The sequence below is a fragment of the Equus caballus genome, chromosome 8 (genome assembly GCF_041296265.1).
Source record: "Equus caballus isolate H_3958 breed thoroughbred chromosome 8, TB-T2T, whole genome shotgun sequence".
NCBI lineage: Eukaryota > Metazoa > Chordata > Mammalia > Perissodactyla > Equidae > Equus > Equus caballus.
The window spans coordinates 56,911,940-56,935,724 of record NC_091691.1 but is presented as its reverse complement, the minus strand read 5'-3'; the positions used below and the strand labels follow the sequence as shown (position 1 = coordinate 56,935,724).

Below are 23,785 nucleotides of genomic sequence, written 5' to 3'. Positions count from 1 at the left end.
CCTGTTTACTCTTTTTTTTAAATGTTTTATTTTATTGGGGTCATATTGGCTTATAACATTGTGTAAATTTCAGGTGTATATCATTATATTTCAGTTTCTTATAGACTGCATCATGTTTACCACCAATAGTCCAGTTTTTATCCATCACCATACATGTGTGCCCCTTTACCCCGTTTGCCCTCTTCTCCTCTGGTAGCCACCAATCTGTTCTCCTTACCTATGTGTTTGTATGTTTATCTTCCACATATGAGTGAAATCATATGACATTTATTTACTCTTTACAGTAGCATCGCAGACATAGAATGCCCAGCTTTCTGCCTGTCACGCAAAAGGCTCTCAACGACCTTTGTTCTCTTTCTGCTTTCCCTTAAGTATCCACCTGTTGGTGAGCCTCTTCTACACCTAAAATGTACTAGATAATTAACTTTTCTAGTAAATTCGGATAGTCAACCAGGTTTACAGAGGCCAGTTTTACATGATTGCAAAGTACACGGCAACACCTGAAAGCAGTAAATCAACATCCACAGCTCTAAGCACTTGCCTTATTGTCGCCCTTCTGTCCTCAAAGTTGAGTTTCCCCAAAGGTCTAAGGCCCAAACCTTTGATGCAGGCCCACGTGAAGGAAAAGATGAGAATGATGAGGATTTTTTTAAGATAAAAAAGGAAAAACTTGAGGCTAGTGGGAATGAAAACCGTGCTGACATCTCAAAGAATAAAATTAAACTCACCTCTGGCCTCCACCAGCTTTGTCCACAAGCCAGTGAGGTGATGATTAAGAGCATCAAAGAGAGAGAGCAATGAAATGTGGTCGTTTCCTCCAGATGAAAAGCTGTGCAGGATGGTGTGTCTGTTAGCCAAATAAATTGCTGTTTAAAGGGAATAAACCCTGACTTCACAAGTCCAAACTCTGACTGGACTCATATCATTACCTTTCATAGTGAAATGTTTCCCCTTGTTACCCTCATACAGAAATGAACCCTAAATAATACTAAAGCTCTTCATTCAATGTAGGTTCTACTAATTTATCCTTTAAAAGTAAATCTACCTAGGGAAAATAAGGTAATTTTAAATTATTTAGCAGAAATCGCTGTTGAATCTTTTCAGTGTTTCAGTTCAGGGAGTTTCTATATAATTCTAATGATAAATGGTAAAGTTTTAAAGCCTGAATGAATATTTAAATGTTGTTCCACATGGATATCCTATTTGATGGTTTACAAGTTGTAAAATGCTAGATAACTGGCAAATCTCCAGTTTACTTTTGGTCAGTAACCTGGACATAGGGTAAGATTGTAATACTTTTATAAAACCAAAATACGTATTCATCTATGTAGATTATACTTTAACCACACACCTACTAATAACAAGTTTTATTCTCTTCCATGAAAAGAAATAAGTTTAGATGCTAAAATACAAGGTAATAGAACATATTTATAGGTATAGTAAGCAAACCATCTTAGGAAAGAAGGAATCTAGGTGAGCCCAGCCTTAGGGGAAAAAATATCAATTGGTATAGATTGATATATATATCTCAATAAATATTCTCATTATGAAAACAGAAAAGGAGTGGCTTTTACTATCTTTTGCTGCATGACAAAGTATGCCAAAACTTATTGGTAAAATAAACGTTTATTTTGCTTGCACTTTTGTGGTTTAGGAATTTGGAAAGGGTTCAGCTGGGCACTTTGTCTCTGATCCAGATGGTGTCCGCTGAGGTGATTGGAGCTGGAGGATCCACTTCCAGGATGGTTTCTTCATTCACACACGTCTGGCACCTGGTTGGGGTGGCTGGAACATCTTGTTTCTGGTCATGTACAGTTTGGGCAGTTCTGTTTCCATGTGGTCTCTGTGTGTGGCTACCTTGAGCTTCCTCACAGCATGGTGGTCTCAGGGTAGTCTGACTTTTCACATTGTGGCTGGCTTCTCCCAGAGCAAGTATCAAAAGACTCAGGAAGTGGAAGCTGCCTGATTCTTAAGCCTAGAAACTGGCATTTCTACCACACCCTATTAGTTAAGCCATTTACTAAGGTCTGGACAGATTCAATGGGAAGGAAATTCAATTCCACCTCTCAACATATGCTCATGTTTATTCTAGCACAGGAGTGAATAGTATTATGAAAAGATTTCTTTACAAAATAATTTATTCCTGTTTCTTTTATAGAATGAACATTCCAAAGACATTTAGAATATTATATCATTTAAAAACAATTATTCACACCTAACTTACTAGAAACATGTTATTGCACAAAAGAAACAAAACACACATCCCTGCTTTGGTCCGTGGCTAAAGCATATGTTAGTAAAATTGGCGTTCCCATTTTGCAGAGATATTTAAGACCTGGCAATCACTGGTTTTTGGGGTTTTTTTTTTTTTAATCCAATCTGACTTCAACATCTAAAGGTCTTCCAAAAAACTTCTCTGCTAACAAATGACTGTCTCAGAGTAAAGTTCTGAATATCAAAAGGTTTACCCTAAGATTTAATTCACCCAGGCCAGTGTTGGGAATCTGAAAGGAACTGTTCCTTGTCACATTAATTATGTGCTTGTCAGGTGGATCTAAGTGGGAAGAAATTCTGTGCTTGAGAATTTCCAAGACAACATAAAACTGTTGTTTCCCATACTGATTTTGCTATCTCTTTTAGAGGGGTCAGCCCAGGAAAAATCTGGGGGCATTCAGTTCTTCTCAGGCTTTCTACACGCTGTGACGGATGGCAGACCCCAGGGCTGGGGAGGGCAGATGGAGTGTCAGCTCTGCCAAGGCAGATGGTCACCCTCGGAGGTCCAGATCTATCTGTGTCGATGTTTCCGAAGGGCCAGTTTCTGTAGCTGAGGACACACTGTCTGGAGTTCACAGCACACAGTGTGCTCATAATGATTCTCTTTGCCTGAACATCCTAGCAACATGTCAACTAAGCAAATAGAAATGGCCAGAAGAGCAGGTAGAATTTATCTAAACTGGCAGGAGGGCAGTGAGGATCCACAGCCATGCAGAGGCTCATCACCCGTGCCTGCGGAGGCCAGTGCCCATGTCAACATCAGCATAATCCACACGTAAATAGTAAAATATTGACCAAACAAGAACTATGCAGTTTATAATGTCTCGTGTAGACCACTTTAGACTAGTTGGTCTTAAAATTGGCCCAGTTAACCTTCTCTGTTCCTGCTCTGCAGTACTTAAAATCTTCTCATATCCCTGTTCACACAATTTCTTTTGGTATTATTAAAAGAGAGTATTTACCTATCTACCTAAAGAGACCATTGGATCTTAGAAAAGTTAGGTTACTTGTTCAGAGTCCTATCATTTGTTGCAAAGAGTAAGTTCTAGCAGTGAGGTCTTCTGATTTCTAGCAAAGCTCTCCTTTTCTGTTTAGATCGTATCAGACTTTTGATCTTCCATAGTGCTGCTCACTATAAAGTGTGGATAAGGATTTGAACCACAAACCTGGGATTCTAAAATCCTGTCATCTTGGCTCATAAGTGGGGAGAGGTTTTCATGTCAATTTGTGTTTCATCACCCCAATTTGCATTTGGAAAGAGTTATGACATGAGGAGGAGAGGAAAGAAATTTGCTGAAATGGAAAGCCGCTTCTCCCTTAGAAATTCTAAAGGAAGGCAAAAGAGAGAAGTAATGGTAAAGATGTCAAGAAATTCTCAAAGGCTGAACTTCATATTATTTGTATAGATGAAGCCACTGACCTTGAGAATATTAAGAATTATCATATGTTAATAGGGACTACCTGACATGGAATGGTCGTAAAGAGAAGCACCCAGCAATACACTATTTGCTGTGTCAAGGTACTGTGGTGAAAGCATTGTAAACATGATTGCATCATGTACTCAAAACATTTAGGATTATTGAACATACCACTTTATTTAACCCTCACAATGACCCCGTGAAGTAGGAACTAGTATTACCCCAATTTCCAGATAAATACAACGTGATTTAGAGGTTAAATGATGTGCCCAATATCCTACACTGATTAAGTGGCAGAGTCGCCAGGTTGAGTTCTTCACCACTCTACAAAACTGTCCTCACTCTCCATAGGCAATAAGCCCAGAAAAGGTAAAAATCTCTGGTTCATATTTCAATCTTGCCAACCGCTAACTAGAACCTGTTACAAAAAAATTCTGAGCCTGCTTTCTCCACTGGAAAATAGAAGTAATTATCATCTACTCCATAGAATTATTGTGAAGATTAAATTAAATGATATGTTAGTATCATTAGAGTACCCAATTCATAGTAGATACTAAATAAATACTAAATTACTAAAAAAATTTCAAAGGCTGAAGGTCTTTTTGGCATTCTACTGCTGAAACATTGTGATTAGGTATTTAGCAGTTGATTCATTCAAACAAATAGTTTGATAAATAATAAATAGCTAGGAAAAAAAGTCTGCTGAAATATTTTTAACAAAATAATTTATAAAAAAATAATTTCAGGCAACCCTCCAAACCCAGGGACTGATTATATATGGCTTCTTGATATCCCAGGCCTTCCTCCTTCTCGTCCTTCCACCCCAACCATATTTTTTCTCTCTCACTTTTTATTTGTCACTTAGGAGTTCAGTGATTTGGCAAAGTTATTTAACCAATTTGTACCAAGTTTCCTTACCTGAAAATGGATATAATGTTTGTTAAAGGCTCATAATACTGTAAGGATAAAATTAATTAATTCATATATTATGCTGATGACAATGATAAGTACATAGATATTGCTTAATAACATTTTTAAGATATTGATGCCAATTTTTTTTAAGATATTGATGCAGGCATTTTTTCTCTTATTGCTCAAACGCACGTTCTAAAGACTACTTTTCTCGTAAGTGTTGCATTATAATAGCTACACATGGCAATAGCAGTGACCTGTGTTTTAGGTTGGCTCTGCAAATCAGCCAGCACTGTAACCTGGTTACCCTGTCTATATGCCTGCAATTGAGGCATTTGAAGTGAGTAAATCTAAAGCCCTTTCCTCTCTATGTCCCTATAAAGTAAACAGGATTAAAACCCTATCTCCTTCCACTTTTCCTAGTTAACTCAGAAGTATAGGAATACTACAGATTCTCATTATCCAAAAATACTGCCGATGTTTTTCCATTAAAATCTAGGTGAAACAAAAACAATATTAAAAAATTCATGGGAGTTAGCATCATATTATCTGGTAGTTATGTTACTCTCTCTCCCACCCCTACCTGCCACCTTTTGTTTTTTAATAAGTAACATATGCACAGTAATTTTCTTTGTCAGGATTCTATGCCTTCTTCAGAGTGCATTTTGCCAAAGAAACATCGGACATAAATGAACATTTGCAGGTATCCTAGCAACAGGATGTGATTAATAATACCTCTCAGAGCAGGGCAGATAAAATGCCTGTGAGTGCACACAAACTCAGAATTGGCTACTGAGAAATTGGTGGTGCAGTGAGGGAAGCTTGATGAGATTCCATGACAGACTGTATTATACAGATGGAGGCAGGAAGAAGAGAGAGTATATTTTAGAGACTATACTATTATCTGAGTATAAAAATACAGTGTATATGTGTATATATTCATCTATCACATATACATATATGCTATGCATGTATATGTATGTGTATATGTATGCATGTACATACACATGTGTATACACTGTATATGTGTATATACACTGTCTCTATATACATATAAACGTGTATATGTATGCACAAAATTTCATTTTCACCAGAAGTGACATAAGATATTGTAATACAAATGCCCCTACTCATTATTAGTGAGACATCCTTGGATAGCTTTTTATCTGCTTGTGGTTTTAAAAGATCAGAAACAGTCATTGTGATTAAGGGACTATTTCCATATAGAAGTACTGAAATGTGCTAGAAATTGATATATATTTAATATTTCTTCATGGAACAATACCAACAACCTCAAAGCTAAAGCTTTTAAAAATATTTACTCAGTTTATAGAAATAAATAGTCATGAGATGTGGAATTTTAATGTTCAATTAAATACATTTTCTCAGAAGAAAAGTTTTACCCTGCAAATTCTATTTGTATGAGATTACAATCCCTTTTTATTCCTCACAGGTGGAGTACTGCATCCAGGTTTAAAGAGAAAGTGCAAACCACACTTGAATGTTTTGTTTTTAAATAAGAATCTGTGATAAAGCACAACTAGGGCAGAATGCATGTTCATTATGCGGAAAGCCTCGCTGTTATTTTATGACCCACTTTTCTAACATCATAATTTTCTAGGTTGTCAGTTGTAATGTAAATACTTGGAAAAAGCTCTGTTCTTGGTTGTGCTTGCACTCAATGTTAGCAATATAAAATTTACTTCATGTTCTCCAGCATTTTGAGGTGGGTTGGGATATTACATAACTCTCTGTGTGTCAACTCCATCCCAAGCATTTGTGTTCAAGGCACTGTAAGGCCTGAGGTGACAGAGAGGCGTAGGATACACCCCTTGCCCTAAAGGAGGCCACAGTCCAGTTGGGGGCACAAACCTGTAATTAATTTTGAACCAAAGGTATAAATAAAGGGCTAAAGGAGCATAAAAGAGGGTGATTAATTCCGCAGGGAGTGGGGAGTTGGGGGAGGTGTCACAAAGCAAGAGCTCAGCTCCAAAGGATGAATAGAGTTTTCATAGTCAGGAATGACATGGCAGGCCATCTCAGGAAGTAGAAACAGCATGAACAGGGGGTTGGGGTGTGAGGTGTAATTCCTGGCACAATTGGTAAGTGTTCTGTATGGTGCTCGAAGGATGGTAGCAGAAGGTAGGTCATGGCCACATCTTCTAGGGTCATAAATTCCATATTAGGGAATGTGGATTTTGATCTTTAAGACTGCAGGGACAGAAAAAATGTCCCTAAAACCAACAAAATCAGTTAGGAGCCTGGAGAAAATAACCCCAGGAAGAAGGATCAACTTCATGAACTAGGGCAATGGCAGTGAGAAAGGAGAGGACAGATCTGAAAGGCTCTGTGGAGAGAGAGCGTAATGATCTGAGGGTCAGATTAGATATGGAGGTTGAGTGAAGGGAGGAGCTGAGGATCCTTAGGTTTTGTGTTTGAGTGTCTAAGCAGATTGGGGACAACTCTAAAGATAAGGAGTTTTGTAGGGGATTATAAGGATTTAAGTTAAGGACATGTGTTGTAGTGCAGTGGAAAACACAGATAGAAATTTCTAGTGGGCCTAAAACCTAGGAAGATTTTGGAGCTAGGGACATAGATCTGAGAATCGTCTCTTCCTATGAAGGTGAACCCTGCGAGAATGAGAGATTGGATCACCCCTACAGAGCAAGACAGACTGAAAAGGAAACGTAGACGGTCTTCTCCAGTTAAGGAGTGCATCCTCTGTGTCCCTTCATCAATATAACATCATCTTATTGATCTAGTTTTCATTTTTCTAATTTGGAGTTGAGTGTATGTGTAACTAAGAATGGAACTCTATAACAGAACTAATAGGATAATAAAACTAATAAATAACGTTTGTAAAGCACTCTACAGTTTACAAAGCCCTTTCACGTAACACGGGCAGAGAACTTTTTGAGGTCTCGGTAAAAAAGCATTATCAGCAACGCCTTCCAGTCTCCCTTCTGAAACATCAACCCCCAATAGTTTATATGAGTTTCCTCCATTTCTTGCTGGCTCTGCATGTGGAATTAAATTTTAATTAATTAAAATTAATTTAATTAATCCTCACAATATTTAATCCTCACAACATTCCAGATAAGCAGATTCTCATCCTCATTTTACAAATGAGAAAGTCAGGGAGACTGATTTACCACATCTAGCATCACTGTAGGTGTATTGTATTAAGTAATAAATTAACTCAAACTTTTATGATAAAATTATCTAATAGGTATTAATTGTCTGTTACTGTATAACAATTTACCCAACACTTCGCAGCTGTAAACAACAATAAACATTTATCATCTGACACAGTTTCTGTGGGGAACTCTGGAGTGGCTAACTGGATGGTTCTGGGTGAAGGTCTCCCATGAAGTGGCAGTGAAGGTGTTGGCCAGAGCTGCAGCCATCTGAAGGTTTGACCACGGCTGAGGGATGGGCTGCTCACGTGCCTGGCAAGTTGATGCTGACTGCTGGCAAGAGGCCTTAGTTCCTCATTGGCTGTTGCCCAGAGGCCTGAGTCCTTTGCCATGTGTTCCACTCCATAGTACTGCCTGAGTGTCCTCATATTATCTGGCTTCACTCAGGAGTCATCTGAGAGAAAGCAAGATGGAAGCCACAGTGCTTTTTAAGGCCCAACGTCAAGGACTGCATAAGGACATAAATACCAGGAGGAGAGAAGACGGGGATCACTGGGGTCCCCTTGGAGATGGACTACCATATCATATGATTTATGTCCACTACATTTATTGTCAACTTTCAGGATTTATGACTCTTATACAAGTTAAAGACTCTCCAAAGAGATACTTTTTTAACATTTTCTAATTCAGGACTTGAATAACATTTTTAAAAATTCATGAAAATATTTGAGGCCTCTAGTATACAGAAATTTGTAATCAAATAGTAAACAGTAGCTTGCCCAATAAAAAAACTTAAATGAGGAGGTACCCTGTCACACTTGGTAATGAATGAAGCCTTTAAATGGACTATTCATGCCATTTGTCTGTTTGAATCATTGGAATAAATTGTATCAAACAAGTCCTCTGGAAATCACCCAGATGAATAGAATGCATTATTAATCACGTTGCCAGTTAAATGAATTCTACACTTCTGGCAGCTGCATGAACGGATGATTGTACATTGTCGCCTTATATTTTAGGATTTTAAAGACATGAAGGGATGGTAGACAAACTTGGATGAACTTTACATGCAGCTTCCATGTGCTGCATAAACTCTCAGTAAGCAGCTACATCTGTGAATTGTTGATAGCTGACAAGAAAGCGATGGCTGGGAGAGTACCCCTTGCCTACCCGTCACAAAACCAAGGCTTTCACCTCGACGGTGGTGCGGACGGTGGTGCTTACACACACCACTGCCCTGGGGCCGAGATTCCTATCTAAGGCTGTAAGCATGCTGAAGGGCCCCACAGCCTGGCAGAAACCTTGACTGTGCTCCTGCTCAAGCTGTGGCCCCATCGTGCTCATTTGCATGCTGCCAAATTTCGTGAACAGAAGCCATTTCCTCAGTCTCACCTTCCTCATCACCCACTTACTGCTCAGGCCCTCACAGTCTCTCTTGTGTTCCCGGCCCCACTCTGCTAAAACTGCTCTCTCACAATCTAGTACCAACCGCTGGAACTCGGCAGCATCAGGTGCTGTTGGTCCCCCATACTTCCTGAAACTTTATTCATGGTACATGACTCTCTGCTCTGTTGATCTCCGTGGATCTCTGCTTCTTATTAACTGTCCTCTCATGGTCCTACATCACAAGACAAAAGTAGCATTTTTGTTTTCTTGGTCACTCAGCCCAGCCCTCTGGGCCGTCTGCCCTTATGTAACCATTCACTCCCTTGTTCCAGCCATCTTCTCTACATGGACATTTTCTGTGTCTATAATTTCAATTCTGATCTCTCTCCCAAGCTCCGTGTCCCCATAGCACTCAAAACTCAGTAAGTCTTGGGGCTGGCTGGTGGCATAGTGGTTAAGTTCCTGTGCTCCAGCTGAGTGGCCGGGGGTTCGCAGGTTCGGGTCCCAGCACAGATGTAGCACTGCTCATCAAGTCACGCTGTGGTAGGCGTCCCACATAAAATAGAGGAAGATTGGCACAGATGTTAGCTCAGCGACAGTCTTCCTCACACACAGAAAAAAACTCAATAAGTCTAAAACTGAACTTGTCACTCCCATGCTCCCATCACATTTTACTACTTCCCTGAATTGCATCACCACACCCAGGTGACCATCCATCTTGACCTTCTGGTCTCCCTTGCACTTCACATTTTGTAAATCCCTGGGCCCTATAAGTTCTGCCTTCCCGCTGTCTCTTGCATTCATCGCCTGCCTTGTCTCCAATTCCACTGCCATTCTCAGTCCATTACCTCTTGCCTAACCTCCAGGATAGCCCTCTTCCTATGCAACGCTACTGGTGTTCAAGTTCTTAAAGCAAGCTCTAAACGTGACTTTTCTTGCTCAAGTAGGCTTGTCCTACATAGCCCACACTATTTCTTTTGCCAAAAATCAATCTTTTCCCTATTTCAAATTCCCCAAATCACATGTATCTCTCAAGATCCGAGTCAAATACCATTTTCTCCATAACTTCATGGGCACCTCTTTATTTCTTAAAATAATCTCTTTATCCTCTCATAGCTTTAAACATTTTGTATGTTTTGGAGCACATCTCATTTCATGTTGTATTGGCTGTCCTTTATCTTCCCAAGTAGGTCGTAAGAGGCCATGGTCTTATTTTATTCAGGTTTTCCCCATACAGTTTGTTCTATGAGGATTTGCACCTTGTGTATTTATTGTTGAGTAAATTACTCATACTAAGAAAATTTTTAAAACCCATCAGAGTATTTAATGGTACCCCTTTATTTTGGACTTTTGTAAATTGATTTGAAAGCGTTTTTCCTGCCTTTCAGCAGTGCCCAGTCATCTCTAGACGTGTGTTTGACATGGCAGACGTAGTGATTGTATTTGGAAATTGCCATAAACTGCACTTTCATCTGAGTTACATCTCATGGCCCCCCACTGCAACTGATCTCCCACTTCTCATTTCAGGGAGAGTGGAGAAGAAAAGAGAGCAAAAAGTCACTTCAGGTAAGATTTTGACTAATTGTCTCCAGCTTTATTTTCTGTTTTTACTTCCACCTTTAAAAAAAAAATCTGTTTGCAATTTAAAAACTCACATTAAAAAAAGTAATAGTTTATGGTCCTAGAATTGATTGATATTAAATTAATTAAAGTATACGAATACGTTTAGCTTTTGCACGCTCATATCAATCATGTCTTTTTCCATCTACCATTTTATTTAAAAGAAAATGAGATGGAATGTTATTTAATTTTTTTATGATTACCTAATAAAAGGTAAGTCTTGCAACCACCAATTTTAAAACATGGAGTTATAATAGTTGATAACCATTTTATTTTCCCAAATATCTATGAATCTCAATTATTTTTCTTAAAACCATTTATGTAGTTGATGTTTTTCAGGACAGTGTTGATTACTTAACTGAGAAGAATCTTTACATTTTGGAGGAATTTTAAGAATTATTGCATTTCTAAACTCTAATATGTATCCAGAAGTGAATGCTGCTTTGGCACAGTGCCATTGCACATAGTAGGGGTCAATATTTGCTGCCTATACAAAAATAAGTTTTACATTTCCGTATTTTCATTGCTTGGATTTGGCTTAAAGTCGTGAGGTCAGATAGATTTTCATTTACCAAGTCGATCTTTGCATAAGAGCAATCTTCCAGCTCCCAATGCCCTCAGTTTGCCGATAATCATAAAAAGCTCTGATTTGGACTCCACCTTTCCAAGTCTCCACCAACCCATTATTCTATGCAATATAAGAGCTGCCAGCATAAAGACACATTGCTCCTAACCATTATCTCCTTTCAACTTCATTTCTTGTCTGGTAACAAGGTATCATGTGCATTTCCAAACAGTGTGGTCAATAGAAGACAAAAGTCTGCATTAATCAAAAAATGGATACACAGCCTAAGCTCCTGTCTCTTTTCTCCTTTCCACCCTTAGCATTCGTCTCACACAACTCGGCAACTTATTACCTGATGACTTCCCTCTTAAATGTCATTGTTTGCATTCTCTTTGTGGATCATATAAAGCCTGATCATGAATATAAAAAAATATATATAAAGGCAAGAAAGTGTCTGGTCTCCTCATAGATGCGATTACCTCCATTATTGCTCCTTGGGGGAAAATTATTTATACTGTTTCCAAATTGCTTTTGCTATGATCCTGTAGATACTGGCTTAAAGAAACTTTATAGTCTGGAAGAAAGCTATATTGGCCAAAGCGTTAAACCAGATGCCTCTTTAAGGTCCTCCATACTCATGGATTCTAACATCTGTGTGACCAAGGTGACACAAAGGGCTAGAGGCAGAGGTAGGACAAGAACTCAGGTTTCTTCATGTCTTATTCTTTTCAATTTCCCACCATCCTAACCTTTCTTTTCAAATCAAAGTCCTAGTCACTTTGATACTGTGTTGAGTTTCTTGCTTAATAAAATATTTTTCAGTAATTGGAAAATCTTTTTAAGGCAACAGCATCTTTGGCAGGGAACACTAGTCACCATGTTATGAGGCAACTCCCTTTATTAATGGAGCTAATTTGCCCAACTGGTTCACAGTTTGTCACTGTGTCCAATTTATATGAGAAAGTGAAAGAAACTGGCTAAGAGAAAGTGAAGTCAATGATAGCTAATGGATGGAACTCAGAGTATTGGAGAAAATTGTTAGGCTCCTCATCATTTCAAAGAACACAAATCCTGCCCACGGGAAATCTATATTTGTAAAGATAGTCTGAGTTCTCAAAATTGGGACATAACCTTTGCCAATGTAGTCATAAATATCACCACGTTCCGTTTATGAAGCTGGTCTGAACGTCTGCATCTTTGGAGACCAAGAACATCATGGGCTTCCTTGCTTCTGACTTCCTGCCTGTTTGTCTCTGTATCATTTGTTGTTCATTCTGCTCAGATTCTGCATCCTGCCTGCTGAATTAGACAATACATCTCACACACTCCTATTTATAGCAGCTCCATCTCTCAGCTATGGGAGATCAGTATTATGTCCTCGACCCTTTTAATCTACTCCTTCTTGTTGCACTGATCATGACTGAAACCAAAAAATTTAGAAAAAAATATTGTAGACAAAAATACTCCCATTGAAACAGGGACTTCGAGGACCCTCACTTTTTGGTTGGTTAAGGCTGGTTAATTCTTTGTTTAAGGAATGTTGCACTCAGATGAAAGTTACAGAGGTAAGTTTTTGCTCAGGATAAGAAATAACTTCCTAACAAGGAAACCTCTCCAGGACTGGGAAGAATGAGATTATGTGGGTAAAACTGTTAGGAGAATTTGGACCATCACCTTTAAGGGATGTTGATTAGAGATTCATGAAGTGTGGTGGGATCAGGCTCTTTCCAATTTTGTGTCTATGATTCTACTTACCATTATTACTTTATTGAAATGGCTCTACCTTGTGTGTATGGTTCCACACAAAGAAATCCTAAATGCTTCACACTTCATTATATAACTGAATGAATCATGTTCCAAAGCTTATGCTAAGTTAGTTTGGACTGAGTTGCTTAGTACAGCATATAGCTAATGGGGTTCAGACATTGGAATAAAGTTGTCCTATAGTCTATTTAGCTTCTTTTAGGGAGAAAGTTGTTTGAACCCTCATTGCAACCCTGTCTGTGGTGTCAAATATGATGCTCTTTTCGGTAAGCCAGGAATAAGTCACAAGTAAAGTCACTGGTAAAGAAGAACAATGAGAATATGTATAACCCAATATCATTTTTGAAAAGTTGTGGTAAACTTAGCCTTTTTTTTTAAAGCAGTTCAATGCAAATATCTCTTGACACCGAGCTTAGAAACCCATGTCAAATTCATACAACATGGCCAACAAAATCAAAGCTAAATTTGGCTATTTGAGGTGGTAAAAAATATTAGAAATGTATGATAGCATAATGATAAATGGACACAATTTCAGGGGGCAAGTTCCTGATATCAGTAATTATCTTTTTTGCCCTTGATTTTTTTAAAGAACCAATTTCTTCACAGAAAAATAGGAAAAAATGGCCAGCTATACTCCAGAGATTTTACATAAAACTCATATTGAGTTTGAAGTATTTTTATCTTATCAGAAGAAAGATCCCTTTTTAGGTCAAGGAATTCTTGATTTTAAAAAGCAACACAGCCAACAAATGAAGAATTCTTGCAGAGAAAGGTGCTTCATATATTATTGTTTAGAAAAGCTATATTAGAAGGCTTACTAAGGTAGACTATAGAGACACCATCTGTTAAATATATATTGTTCCAGTTTTTCCAAGGAGAATACTTTCAAATCCAGTTAAGTATTAAATAAAGAATGGTCCTGATGGACCAGAGAATGGAGTTATCGGTAGAGATGATAATGAGTATTTTAAAATAAAGTTGAGTACTTTGCATTTATGACATTAGACCATTCCTGAAGTTAGAGATGTTTTGTTCATTTGCATAATTTGCAAAAATTTACTGGTAAAGAAGAACAATGTTATTTTTTTCTCAACTCAAAAGGTGAAATTTATTATTGGAAATTCAGCAAATGGTAGAACATATGCCTTGCAAGCTCAGTCCCTTGCTGCTTACTCTTTGACTGGGCTTTTCACTTCTTTGAAATGTTCTAAAACAGCAACAGCACCTGCATTTCAAAACTTTAACACACATTGAACGCAGTCACTCAGGATTTAAAAAGTAGTTAAATAGATACTGAATAAATTCTTCCAACTGTGCGCGAATAACATGTTCACTTTCTTTTATGGTACTCATTTATTAAATGCAAATTTTCAAGAAGATGGCTATTTAGCATGATTTTTCTCTATGCTAGTACCATTTTTGTAGTGTTTTTTGCCATAGTTCCTATGCAGTAGCAACAAACCCCTCAAAAATAAGCATGAGAAGACCTAATCTGTCATTGTTTTAATTATTAGTGACCAACATAAAACATATGAAGTTAGCAGGCAGAGTACGTTGTGACAAATACATTTAAGTAAATTATCATTCTTGAAAAGCCCACTGTTTTTTGCACGTTAATATTTTGTAATATTCTACATGTTTTACTCTCACTTTGTGAATCATTCTCCCAGTTAGAATCAAGTTCGAAAATGCATGTCGTCCTAACTTGTTCATAGCTTACAAAACCTCTTGTCCCCTAATACTGTGTTGCATATTTGAAAGTTGCCGAGAGTAGATCATAAAAGTTTTCATTACAAGAAAAAAAAATTATAGCTATGTATGGTGACAGATGTTAACTAGATTTATTGTGATGATCATTTCACCGTGTATACAAATATCAAATCATTATGGTGTGCACCTGAAACTAGTATAATGTTATATGTCAATTATATCTTAATAAAAAAAAAAAAAGAAGCTCTTGTTTTGACCTCATCTCCTTTGGTACCACAAAGGGGCAGGAAAGGAACCCGAGGTGACATTTATAAGCTGATATATTCGAATTGCTAAACCCTTTTTTTTTTTTTTTTTTTTTGAGAAAGATTAGCCCTGAGCTAACTGCTGCCTATCTTCCTCTTTTCGCTGAGGAAGACTGGCGCTGAGCTAACATCCATGCCCATCTTCCTCTACTTTATACGTGGGACGCCTACCACAGCATGGCGTGCCAAGCAGTGCCATGTCCACACCCAGGATCTGAACCAGTGAACCCCGGGCCACCGAAGCGGAACATGCAAACTTAACTGCTGTGCCACCGGGCCGGCCCCTTGCTAAACATTTTTGCGGTCCAGGCTTTGTGCTTGATATTGGAGATGCAACGTGAATGAGTTTGGCAGTAGTGTCCTCAATTCATTCACTTTCAGCTGGAGGAGAGAAGCAAGTATAGATGATTATAATACAGTGTGAAGCGTGTATGCACTAGGTGTCATGAGGATTTCAAAGACGGCTTCATGGAAGAGGGGAGACTTGAGTTGATCCTTGAAGAAAGAATTGGGGCTTACTAGGTAGAAAAAGGGAAAGAGCTGGCTGTGCAGAGACAAAGACAAGAGAAAGTGTGGCCTACTGAAGGAAAGATTAGGGCTTTGATCAGAGTGGAGCACAGTCATGAACAGACAAGGAGCAAGAGATGTGGTCAGAAAAGTAGGCCTGAGCCAGAATCGACAAGGGCCCTTATGCCATTCCATGGAGTTTGGACTTTATGCAGTAGGTGTTGGAAGCTAATAAAGTACAAGGAATTACACAATCTATTTGCATTTTATAAAAATCCTTCCAGAGGAAGTATGGATTGGAAGAGGAATTGACTGGAGACAGAGTAGTCAGGTGGTATATCACTTTAATTATCTAAAAATGAAAGGATGAAGGTCTGAGGGGTCTTTCCTAAGAAAGTGGCATTGAGGTGGAAGCTAATGAAATGGAATGCAGATGTATTTACAAGAGAGAATTGGCTTGTCTGGATATGGGAGGTCAAGAGGATACTCCCAGGTCTCCAGCTTAAGAAATGAGATGAAAAGTGCATCCTGCATAGGGAACATGGGAGGAGGGACAGGTCTGGTGGGGAAAATGATAAATTGAGTCATATCTACATTTATTATAATGTGGCCTATGGGATATGGAGGCGGAAATGTCAAGAATGCTGAATAAGCAGTACACATTACAAGCCCGAGACTCCAGAGAGAGGTCTGGGATGCAGGCTTTCCTTTTCAGTCACTGGTACCTGGATGAGAGTTCAAACCCTGGTTATAAATGAGCTTGCCCAAAGGGAATGGGAGGTGTGAGAAGAGAAGAGGCGAGGATGAGTCCTTGGGAGATCCCTAATATTAATGAAGAACACAATAAGAGAAAGCAGAGACTGAGAGCCTAAGAAAGATCAATCACAGTTGTCCTGTGAGGAGCAGCAGCATTCTTCGTTTCTGAATCAAAGAGGAAGAAAGTCAGAAGGAGGGACTGGTCAAGCATGTCACATGCCACAGAGCAATCAAATGAAATAAGCACTGAAAAATATCCATTGAAGTGGGGGGAGAAATCTGCTGGTCACCACAGAGAAATTATTTTTTAGGAGTTCTGGAAGTGAAAACTAGATAGCGATGAGTTGAGTGAGGGAGTATAGCACAAATGCAGCCTTGTTCTTTCAAAGGGTTTGTCTGTGAAGAGAAGGATAGAGAGAGAGACAGAGATACAGAGAAGGACATAATCATGAAGTCAGGGAATTGATGTGGACTGAGGACCTGCTATTTCTGGCTCTGTGCTCAATACCTTCTAATTTACCCTCAAAATGACTGTGTAATGTTGTATGGCCAACATTTTAAAACTTAGAAAATGGAGATGCAGAGAAGTCAAGTAACTTATCTTAGGCTCCATATATTAACTGATTTAGCCGGAAATGGAATCTAGGCAGTAGTGTGCTGGAGCCAGCTGGTAGTATCCTAGGAGATATCTGGAGAGAACTGCCTGTGCACATCTCTTCCCAACTCTGCCTTCAGCGAGGTCGTGCAGGTAGATGAGAATTGGCCACAGTGGGAGTGTTTACACATGGAAATTGGCAGACATTACAAAGCAGGGTTGGTTGATCGATTGGTTCCTGGAGAGCCAGTTGTTAAACACTGACAGGTGCACCCCTGGATCTAGGTCTGAGTGGTAGCAAAGCCTAAGCTTTTCCCACCACCCTGCATATGTGACTTGGCCAAGGTCACAAGATTAGCTAACAGATAGCAGTGTGAGACTTGAACTCAGACCTGTGGTCCACATCCGGCCCAATACAAGCCAAAGGGCTTTGATGAAAAAACAAGTAAAATCTCACATTCTATGACCAAATTGCCCAGGTTGGTATAAACAGCCTTACATTTATCCGTCCTCTAGTTCTAAGCTACCAATTTTCTGCTTCGGCCTCTCAGGCAATCCGTCTCTGGCATGTTTGCTTTTTTAAATAGCTTTCCCGAAGAACTGGCTCTCCGAACTCTGTTAATGCATTCTATTAAAAAAAAAAAGATAACCAATTTTCTCCTGGGTTTATGGTTTCAAAACAATATTTATTATTGAGTGAAATAAAGTATCACAGATGCATTTTTCCATCCACAAAATGGAAGACTTACACACAGGCTGTTCATGAAAACAAGTCCCGAAGAGTTTATTTTTAAACAAAGTTCGTTTTCCAGCTAGTCGAATTTATGATAGAGAATAAATAACAACACAGCTGTGCCACATTATTTCAAAAATACCTTGAATTTCATTGTGTAACACTGCTTTTAAAACAGTGTGTTTATGCAAACTAAACAAATCTGAAACGATCAGTAGCTGACGTAAGAGAAATTACCATGTCACACCACATAGTCAAAGTGCAGATATGAAATCATTTCCCTGAAATTCCCTCCACGTGTTTAATTTGGATTGCTATTGTAGCACACACAACAGGATTTATTTGCAGACAGTTGAGACTTGAAGCATGGTTTCTTTAGGTGGCAGGGGAGAAATATTATCTTTAGCTGCATCACAGTAGATTTCATCTGAAAGCAGTGTGCCTCATTGTATAACCGAAAAAAAGAACCTTTTATCTAGGTTGATTCTTACACAATATATGTGTTCCTTTCACCCAGGAAAGAAAATGAAGAAGAGCTTCATAATTTTGTTAGCCAAAAATTACTGTAGGCTTTCATCTTAAATATTCTATAAAAAAGCCACAAGGAATTCCCAATTAAAATGGAAAGTAACTCAAATAAAAATGGACGTTCAGGAGCTAGAGGATAGATCTTATTAAGGCAGCCTGGGCCAAAGCAGTTCTCAACAAAATGAGGCTCATGGTAGTTTGAATTTTTTGTGGAAGCTGCATCAAAGGGCATTCTATGTGTGTATAGCAGTCAATATAAGGGTAAGCACACTTTTATCTGACATGACTTGGAAATGGAGCATTCTAGGTAAATGCATATTTTGATTAGTTAAAAATAGAACTTATACTAACAAAAGATTTAAAACACCCACAGAAATAGAATATGGGAGATCCTTAGGCTCTCTTGTGAAAGGAGTCTTAAGTCATACCTGATTTTCCCACAGAGAAAACAATGAACTTGTATTTCTAACCAAGAAACAGATGCCCAGCTTTTTTTAAAATTTTCATATAAATGACCACAAACATTTTAATCAAGTGTAAATGATATACTTGTACACTGTGTAACTGAAAACTTCTTAAGTGAATGTAAGTCAGTTGAGCTGAGCAATACAGTAATTGATCATGTAAATTGTCCTATTATTTCACTGAAAATTCCCAGATAAAAGGATTTTTCAGGACAAGAGAGAAGTCATGAGACTGTAAGGAAACAAGAAACAGCTGAAGACTGCTCACCCCAGAAGTGAGATTATGACTTGAGTGGCAGGTGGAGGAACCCTGAAAGGGGTGGAGCCTCGGCTGGAGAAGTAGAGAGAGCCGGGGAGGTCAGAACCAGGGGACTCTTTCAGAAGCAGCTGAGTATTCTGATCAGCTAATTCACACTGAGGGGCTAATAAATGGCCTTGAATTACTATATTATTGATTCCAGATAGCATATTTAAATTTTGTTCAACGTGATCATTAGTGTCTTGCCTTCCATTTGAAACATTTATAGAAGATGATCCTGACCACAGCCCATGCCTTTGTTTGAACATCTTGGCCTTGTTGGAGTCCTTGCAGAATGTCTCTTGAATGCTGGCTATCCTTGCTTGCCTGAATTTGCTTATACATCTTCACTATGACCTAGTTATTAGTAAGGACTGTAAATCTCTGATACATTTCTCACTGCACAGAAACAATTTCTCAGTCAAATGTGGTCCTTTCCGCCTCAAAAAGACACCTGAAATGCAATTGTACCCAAGCCTTCTCTGAAAACATATAGCTGTCTGTTTCACTGATACATCAAGACAAACGAAACACCACATTCAAAACCTGACTTTATTTAATACATCTTTCTCTTGTTTTCTTTGGCCATTTTTCCATCTGATCTGCTGACTTCCCTGCCGTTTCAAAATGTTCATCCCAGGATCCACAGATAAGCAAATATGAACTACGTTAAATTTAATATTTTTCATTGACCCTCATAATACCTAGAAATGTACTAAATCTTACTAGACCAATATAGTTATTTTCCCCACAAGGTTTTTAAAATTTTTTAATCTTTTAAAAATTGCAGTAAAATATGTATAACAAATTTTGCCATCTTCACAATTTTTAAGTGCACAGTTCAGTGGCATTGAGTACATTCACATTGTTGTACTACCATGCCCACCAGTCATCCAAAGAGCTCTTCTCATCTTCCAAAACTGAAACTCTATATCTGTTAAACAACTCTCCATTTTTTCCTTCCCCACCCTCCGGCAATGACCGTTCTACTTTCTGTCTCTATGAATTTGACTATGCTAGGTACCTCATATAAATGGAATCCTACAATATTTGTCCTTTTGTGACTGGCTTATTTCACTCAGCGTAATGTCTTCAAGGTTCATCCATGTTGTAGCATGTTTCAAAATTTTCTTCCTTTTTAAGGCTGAATAATATTCAATTATATGTTTATCCATTCATCCATCAATAGGCACTTGGGTTGTTTCTACCTCTTGGCTATTGTGAATAATGCTGTTATGAACATGGGTATGTAAGTATCTATTTGAGACCCTGCTTTCAATTCTTTTGAGTATATACCCAGAAGTGAAATGGCTGGGTCATGTGGTGTCCTATAAGGTTTTTAACTTAAGCAGGAAGAATGATTAAATTTGTAACATTCTCCAGATTTCAGAATTATTTGTTTATTTTTTCCTCTCTCTTGCTTTCTTGTAGATCAGCAATATCCAATAGAAATAGAATGTAAACTATATATGTAAATTGAAATTTTTGAGTAGCCACATTTTAAAAAGTAAAAAGAAATAGATGAGATTAATTTAATAATGTTATTTAACCCAGTGTATTAAAAATATATCATTTCAACATGTAATCAATATAAAGATAAAATAAAAAATTGTAAACGAGATGCTAGAAACAATGCATATGCCAGACATGTATATTACAATAAAGGTTGATAGAGTACATGATACAAAAGTCAAAGAAAAATATAGTCCTACCAAAACAATAAAGTTATGTTGAATGGAAAAATTATCTTACACTGCTTTAGTTTTTAAATTAAAAATTAAATTAATTAAAATTAAAAGTTCAGTCCCAGAATGTACTAGTTGCATGTCACATGCTCATTAGCCACATGTGGCCGGGGACCACCACAGTGACAATGCAGACCCTAGCATTTCCATCATCATTGGGAGTTCTAGTGGACAGCACTGCTCTGGGCTGTGAGCTCTCTGAGGGCAGGGAACTTGCATCTTTTGTTTATCATCACAGCCTTAGCGCCTAGTGCATAGGAAGTGTTCAATATTTATTTGTTGAATGATCAACTAAGTTTATTTAGCAGTCGTTTATTGAATGCTTGCCATTTTCCAGGCACTGTCACTGTCATGGCACTGGGACCTTACCCAGTGAGCCGATACCAGCAACATGCCTCGTCCTGGAAGGCCTTTTCAGAGACTGAGGTCCTTGCAGGTTCTGTTTGCTTGGTTTCTGAGCTAGGTTTTGAATGAAATGGAAAAATGCAGTGGAAACAAAGACAGAAATTGCTTGTATGGTTCCGTTTTGTCTCTGGTGCCTCCCATAGGGCCTGGAAGAAGCAGACCCGCAGTAAATGCTGGTTCAACCCACAAAGGAGCAAGGGGCTTGATTAAATCATCAGACACAGCAAATGGCCCTGTGGGTTTCCTAAGGAAACAAGTCCCTAAGAATGGTGAGAGGGAATTGCAAAGGTAGTCAGGAGAAGATGGGAGAAACGGGCACATAGGTGAGAAGGGTGTGAACACCCTATACAGTGCACTTGAGGAAGTACAGAGGATCATCTCTAACCAATGCCAGAGTCGTGAGCACTTCCGTGTCCATAAATTAAAGTGAAAACTTTATTCATTCTGCTATAAATTTCTGTATCTTAATTCAATTTGGAAGCAAAGTCACTCATTTATTCATTCATTTGTTGAAGAACTATTAAAAGAATATTTATTATTTACAGCTAGGAATCAAGGGCAAAGCACTAAAGTTATATTTGAGATGGAGAGAAATCTCAAACATATTTTAAAAAGAACTTCTTTGATTTGATTATTTAGGAGAAGTGGGGATGGGATGATATTTTCTGAATTTTGTCTTCAGATTCATGATTGATGAATCTTGATTGCCCTGGAATGAGTCTGTGTGTCTGAAGAGAGAATGAATATTACCTTTTTCAGTGTCACTGCAACATTAAAAACAAAAATCACTGTGTTTCTTTGATAATTCTGTCTTTATTGCACTTGGTTTTCAGTAGTCTGCTATTATTTTTTTAATTATGTATGTAAATACAAGGAAAGAATATTATTTTGCATAAAGAATTCCTCTCCTACCTGCCTATGTGCTATTGGAAATGAGAGTCTACATTTAGAAGTAATTTAGGGGATTGGACTGAAAAGAGATTGCAGGATATCATTAACATTTGTCTCACACCTTTAACACAACTCTTTGTTGCATGTCTTCTAATTGCAATCAATGACATTTATCAGTAACTCATTTGCCATTAATATAGGGGCCTCTAAGTTTTAGAAAATAATAGGATGTGAGTGATGATTTCTGTGTGTCAAGGAATGTTCAATCTTTTTTATTTTTTTTTTTTTGCACAATGAACCTAACCAGTATTTGCATGCCTTCCCAGTGTGTGCTGTCAGCCAGGCCTTCTCAGCGGTGGTGAACAGTAGTGGTCATTGTGTGCCGGGGGGACAGCTGTGCACTGACTTCCTGGGAATTATAAGGGCATTTGTGAAAAGTCAAGCTATAGCATTCAAAATGCCTTAATCAACATGTTTGTACAATCATTGCTATAAAGTAAAAAAAAAAAATCCTCATATTCAGAATATGTAACTCATACTTGATTCATATGTAACTATGGTTGTTTTTTTAATATTAATTAAATGACAACAATAAACATCATTACAGTGGTTTAGGTAAAATAATTTTTGGCCTGAAATACTCAACACATGTCTATATAATTTATTACAATGTTTTTGATTGTTGAATATATTAGAAAGTTAGCATCTTCTCTCTTTATTTAACTTGCTGCACATGTGCTGAGTATTTTTTAAAAGGTAAAAAGTAAATTTATTCCAAGAATTTAATTTACCTCTCTGGTGTTTATTGAGGAAACAAGAAAAAATCATTTTCCTCCTCCACATGAGGAAGAAAATCAAAAGAGAGAGAATTAATTGAATATTATTTAACTCCATAGCACAAGTCTTTAAATAACAACTTCCTCGCACATCTGGATTAGATCCTGGTTTCACATTAAAGTACCAGGGATGTCCTATTCTTAGTATTCTAATTATAGCCACACTGTTTGAATTGCTCTGAACTTTTCAGGAAGCATTTAAAGCTGGTAGTAGTTAAAGTCTTTGAGAGATTGTAAAAATTAAACAAACAAAAACTAAATGGCCTGAAAGATGGATTTTATTATCTCCTGTTTTAAATACTGTCTAGTGATTGGTGGCAGAAACAGATAAAGCAAACAGGCTCTGTTTATTAACTCCCCTCCCCCCTGCCCAGCCCCTGGTCAGTTCTAGAGATCTACTGTACAACATTGCGCCTAGCGTTAACAGTACTGTATTATACACTTAAAAAGTTGTTAAGAAGGTAGATCTCATGTTAAGTGTGCTGACCACAATAAAATAAAATTTAACCTGAATAAAAGAAAATAGTCAGGTTCTATCTGCAGGTATAATTACACTAAGTAAGGTGAACAGAATGTCAAAACTGATCATGCAATGGTGCAGTCCTTTTCTCAGGCAGTTAGAGGTTTAGAATATAATGGTCCCACCTCCTTGCAGGCCATTTGGTCCTGTCCCAGACATCCATAATACATTTGGTCAAAGTCCTTGATACTTGGAAATATTTGGTCCTATCCAAGACATCCATGGAGACATTTGGTCCATGCCAAAAAGTCTTTGATATTTGGTGCTGTCCAAAATCACTTGGCATGAACCAAACATACTCATGGATGTTTTGGACAGGACCAAGTGTCAAGGACCTTGTGGCGTGGACCAAATGTCTTTTGGACTAAATGTCTTAGGGACATTTTGAACAGGACCAAATGTCTGCTAATCATCCC

At 38.0% G+C, this 23,785-nt stretch overlaps 1 protein-coding gene and 1 long non-coding RNA gene across 8 annotated transcripts in view; one reads left to right on the top strand and one right to left on the bottom strand.

The window, feature by feature from the left end:
* Nucleotides 1–23,785, top strand: part of CHST9 (carbohydrate sulfotransferase 9) — a 250,381-nt gene that overhangs the window by 102,052 nt on the left and 124,544 nt on the right. For 4 of the 6 annotated variants that reach the window (XM_023647597.2, XM_023647598.2, XM_070275595.1 and 1 more), the window contains one exon: nucleotides 10,655–10,693. The exons of the other annotated variants lie outside the window; for them this stretch is intronic. In XM_023647597.2, coding sequence (XP_023503365.1) covers nucleotides 10,655–10,693 — 39 coding nt within the window. The remainder of the gene's footprint in view (nucleotides 1–10,654; nucleotides 10,694–23,785) is intronic. 6 annotated transcript variants of the gene reach the window in all.
* The window catches only part of LOC138925384 (uncharacterized), a 31,464-nt gene that overhangs the window by 1,931 nt on the left and 5,748 nt on the right, over nucleotides 1–23,785 (bottom strand). The window lies entirely within an intron of this gene.